This window comes from Crocodylus porosus, unplaced genomic scaffold, assembly GCF_001723895.1.
Source record: "Crocodylus porosus isolate Cpor-Errol unplaced genomic scaffold, CroPor_comp1, whole genome shotgun sequence".
NCBI lineage: Eukaryota > Metazoa > Chordata > Crocodylia > Crocodylidae > Crocodylus > Crocodylus porosus.
Window position 1 is genome coordinate 78,689,385 of NW_017728918.1, and position 3,987 is coordinate 78,693,371.

Sequence of the window (3,987 nt, forward strand, 5' to 3'; positions counted from 1 at the left end):
ATACCTCCATTTTTTCAGATAAAATTATTCACTAATTCGCCCCAAATTCTTAAATACTTTTATCCCCCCAAATTCCATTTTTCAGTGAACTTAGCATGCTTGAAAAAAATTCAGCCAGCTCTACTATGAATTTCTGGCTCTTTAAAAAGGTATAATCGGGACTACCTTAAGCTAACAAACATCAACATTTTGAAAGTCAAATGGGGATCTTGGTTGTTCCGTTTATGGTCTCTCAAAGGAAACCAACTGAAGAGAAAGTAAATAGGAACTTAATATTCACTCTTTCTGACCATACAAGAGCTAGGGGGTCACAAAATGAACCTAGTAGATAGTAAGTTAAAAACTAACAAAAGGAAGTCCTTTTTCACATTGTGTGCAATTAAAGTGTGGAACTCATTGCCACCAGATGTGGAAACTCATAGTTTAACCAGATTTTAAAAAAAGGATTAGACAAATTCTTGGAAGAAAGGTGCATCAGTACTAAGCATGAGAGTTAGGGGCACAGCTTCCGAATTCAGAACTACCTGGACCTTAAATGCTGTGAGGCTACAAGTGGGAGAGGAACTGTAGAAACAACTCCAGTCATATACTGTCCACTCTCCCTTTCACCATTCACTCTGCCACTGTGTGACACAGGCCTTCCCATGTGCCGTTCCAGCACATGGGCCAAAGCCTAACAAGTAGAGCTATAAGTCTCTCTTGATGAGGGGGGCTACTAAGGGCACATCACTGATCTCTTGGGACAAATACAAAACAAAAAAGGGACAGGAGTGAAAGTCAAAAGCTCAAAATGAGTGCACTAAGGGGGCACATTGAGCAGAGTAGACTGACAAGTGCCCACTGGCCCTTGAATCAATCCAAGGAGCCAGGGGGCACTGCCCAGTGAAACTCTGCCCAAATGCATTAATGGACATGGGATAGGAAAACAGACCCACTGTCCCTACGGGTCTCCCCACTGTGCGACACAAGATACCAGGCAGGATGGACCTATAGTCTGACCCAGTCAATGGCAGATGTTATTCAAGTTCTTAACTGTCAGAAAGTACGAACCTACTCTCAAATCTCCAAATTTCTCAAAAGTACTTCAAATTGAGAACATGATATCTGTGGCATCCAGAATCACCAGTCATTCCTGAAATTCTTAGCCAAAATTGGTCAAACAAGCATTTCTGAAACAAACTGAATTAATTTCCATTAAATTACTTGAAATAAATATTACAGTATTAAAATAAAAATATGTAATCAAAATACCACAGCAGTTCACAAGGACAGCGGTTCTCAACTTTTTTAGACTTCAGACACCCATTCATAGACCAGGCATTGCTCACTTGACTTGTGCCCCACTAGGAAAATGCCAGCTCCTGGTTTCCACTCATTTTTTGACTACAGAAAAACAGTACAGCAGTTCTTCTGTTGCAAAGAAATCAGAAAGAACACAATAGTTCAGAATGCTTTTAGTACTATGGATTTCTCTTTGAAATCTCTGGGTTTATCCTATGAATCATGTTTGCACATCTGCTAGAGATAAGATTGTTTGGCACTCTGTGGAAAAATCACTGCACTAGGACAAAAGAAACTGAAAGTGAAAATATAAATAATAGTGGGATGGAATACTCTATTTTCTTTCTTCCAAATCAGAGAAATGCAAAAAAGTAAAATCATGATGAAGGTTTACATTCTTAAAATGTAATAACTAGGGTGCAATTTGTAACTGAGGTAAAATTTGTTTTCTAAAAGCATGGATTTTTGCTTTCTAAAACCTAAGTTTCAAACCTAACATCATCACAGGTTTCTAGCTGAAAAGCATATAATTATCATTAAAACTAGCAGAATTTAGGGTGCATAGTGAGGAGCATATAGTTGCTCTTCATTAAGAGTACAAAATTCCAATCCTATCTCTAACCACCTTATACAGCTATTCTCTGCTGGAAATGCACAATGAAATGCATTTACGTGTCCTCCCCACCCCACCAACAAAGTCATACATCTATGATATCGAATACAGCCCCAACACACTGAAATGCTGCAGCCAAGCCTTGTGTTAGTCCTTGCATTATTCATCCCTGTTTTCAAAAGGAACTAGTGAGGGCCAATTATCCTATTATCTCCATTATATAGGTACAATGAGGAAGCGACCTTAACTACTTTCTTATGTCCCAACCCTGGTAACTGTTAGCAAAAGTAAGCATTATCTCAGCTAAGTTCACATGAGTCAATGAATCAAAAGTACTATATACAAACAAATGCTAACAAGTATTTAAAGACATGATTGTACAAATACATGTAACAGCACAAATTAAAGTTGATTTGCATTACAAAAACTCAGCCAATTAGTGATGAATTTCAATAAGATAGTCAATTTACCAAGTACTTTCATCTATCTTCCCCCAATACTAAAGTGACATTGTCTTCATCACAAACTAACATATAGATTTCTAAAGGTGGAATTTTAGGGAATTCCCTCCAGTGCCCAAAGTATTTTTTTTCAAAAGCAATAACATTTCTAGAAACAAAATAGCGTGTTTAGAAACAACTGAGAGACATTTTTTGTGCAAAACCACCAGCTGTGTTTTACCACATTCTTTGTTTGCCACCTCCATTAATATGAACCAGAATTTAAAAATGTTCTTTCTAAAGCACAGCAGCAATGACAGATCTTTCTACATAAAGACTGTTGTAACTTACTAGGTTCAGTCCTGGAAACATGCTTTTGAAGAAAGTCAACTATCTGAGCCAAAACCTTCTTGTTGCAATGGGTAGACAGCTCTTCATCACATTCATAACACCTGAAAAAACATGCAAAGGAAACGGATTAGAATCAGAAAATGTGAGTTCATTTCCCAGATCTAACAAACTTGAGCAAACCGTTCAATCTTATCATATCAGTTCCCTAGCTGTAAAGAGATACTGACAAGAAAAAGTGTAGTCTATACCAATGAGTATTACCTTATCTTCTCTCACTATCTGATATCTTGTCTAGTTAGGCTCTAATCCTGCAATCCCACCGGGCAATTTTACTACGTAAATAGAACCAATCAAAATCAATGGACCTGCTCACATGCAGAATTTGAAATTATGAGCTCTGAGGCACGGAGTTCTCTCATATTTTCAGAATGTGCTGTATGTGGATTCAAGTATTCGCAACCCTCATGCTGGGATAGAAAAGTTACTCTTCCACTGTCACAGTTGCCTCTTAATACCATACTTTGCAACTTTTGCTTATCACCAGTGACCCAGAAAGAATTATTTTTCCTCTTTCGTGAACACTTTTTTGACTTCTGGAGTTTTATTCCACTGCCCCATAATTAGTGGATGCTGGCCAGAGCCAGTAAACTGGGGGTTTTGACTGGGTTGACTGGGCTCCCTGAAAATACTTAGAAACTTCAGAAGTTCCTGGCTAGAGGATCTTACTTTTCTGCTCATAGACACGTCAATCACCAAACCTGGGGTTGAGGAGGAATTTTTCTCTCCGGTGAGCATGCATGTGTGTATACATGGGCATGCATAGCTGAAATGGGACAGAGGTTGCAGTCATATTAGTGTACAGCCAAAAGAAATCAGAACTTGTGGCAGAGATTATATCTTTTGTTAGACCAACTAGTTTCATAGTTGGTAGGGTTGGAAGGGACCTGAGCAGATCATCAAGACTGACCCCCTGCCATGGCAGGAAAAAGTACTGGAGTCAAATGATCCCAGCAAGGTGTTCATCCAGCCTCCTCTTAAACACCCCCAGGGTAGGAGCCTGCACCACTTCTCTTGGAAGTTGGTTCCAGATCCTAGCCGCCTTGGTAGTGAAGTAGTGCTTCCTGATGTCTAGTCTGAATCTACCCTCTGCCATCTTGTGACCGTTATTTCTAGTCACTCTTGGTACCACTCGAGGGAACAGGGACTTCCCCAGTGCCTGCTAGTCCCCTCTGACTAGTTTGTAGACAGCCACTAGATCCCCCCTCAGCCTTCTCTTGTGGAGGCTGAACAGGTTCAGGTCCT

The 3,987-nt window shown here is 39.6% G+C and overlaps 1 protein-coding gene across 7 annotated transcripts in view; it reads right to left on the minus strand.

Annotated features, from left to right (window-relative positions):
• USP45 (ubiquitin specific peptidase 45) overlaps positions 1-3,987 on the minus strand; it is a 113,942-nt gene that overhangs the window by 94,255 nt on the left and 15,700 nt on the right. For all 7 annotated transcript variants that reach the window (XM_019537794.1, XM_019537796.1, XM_019537795.1 and 4 more), the window contains exon 4: positions 2,686-2,786. In XM_019537794.1, coding sequence (XP_019393339.1) covers positions 2,686-2,786 — 101 coding nt within the window. The remainder of the gene's footprint in view (positions 1-2,685; positions 2,787-3,987) is intronic.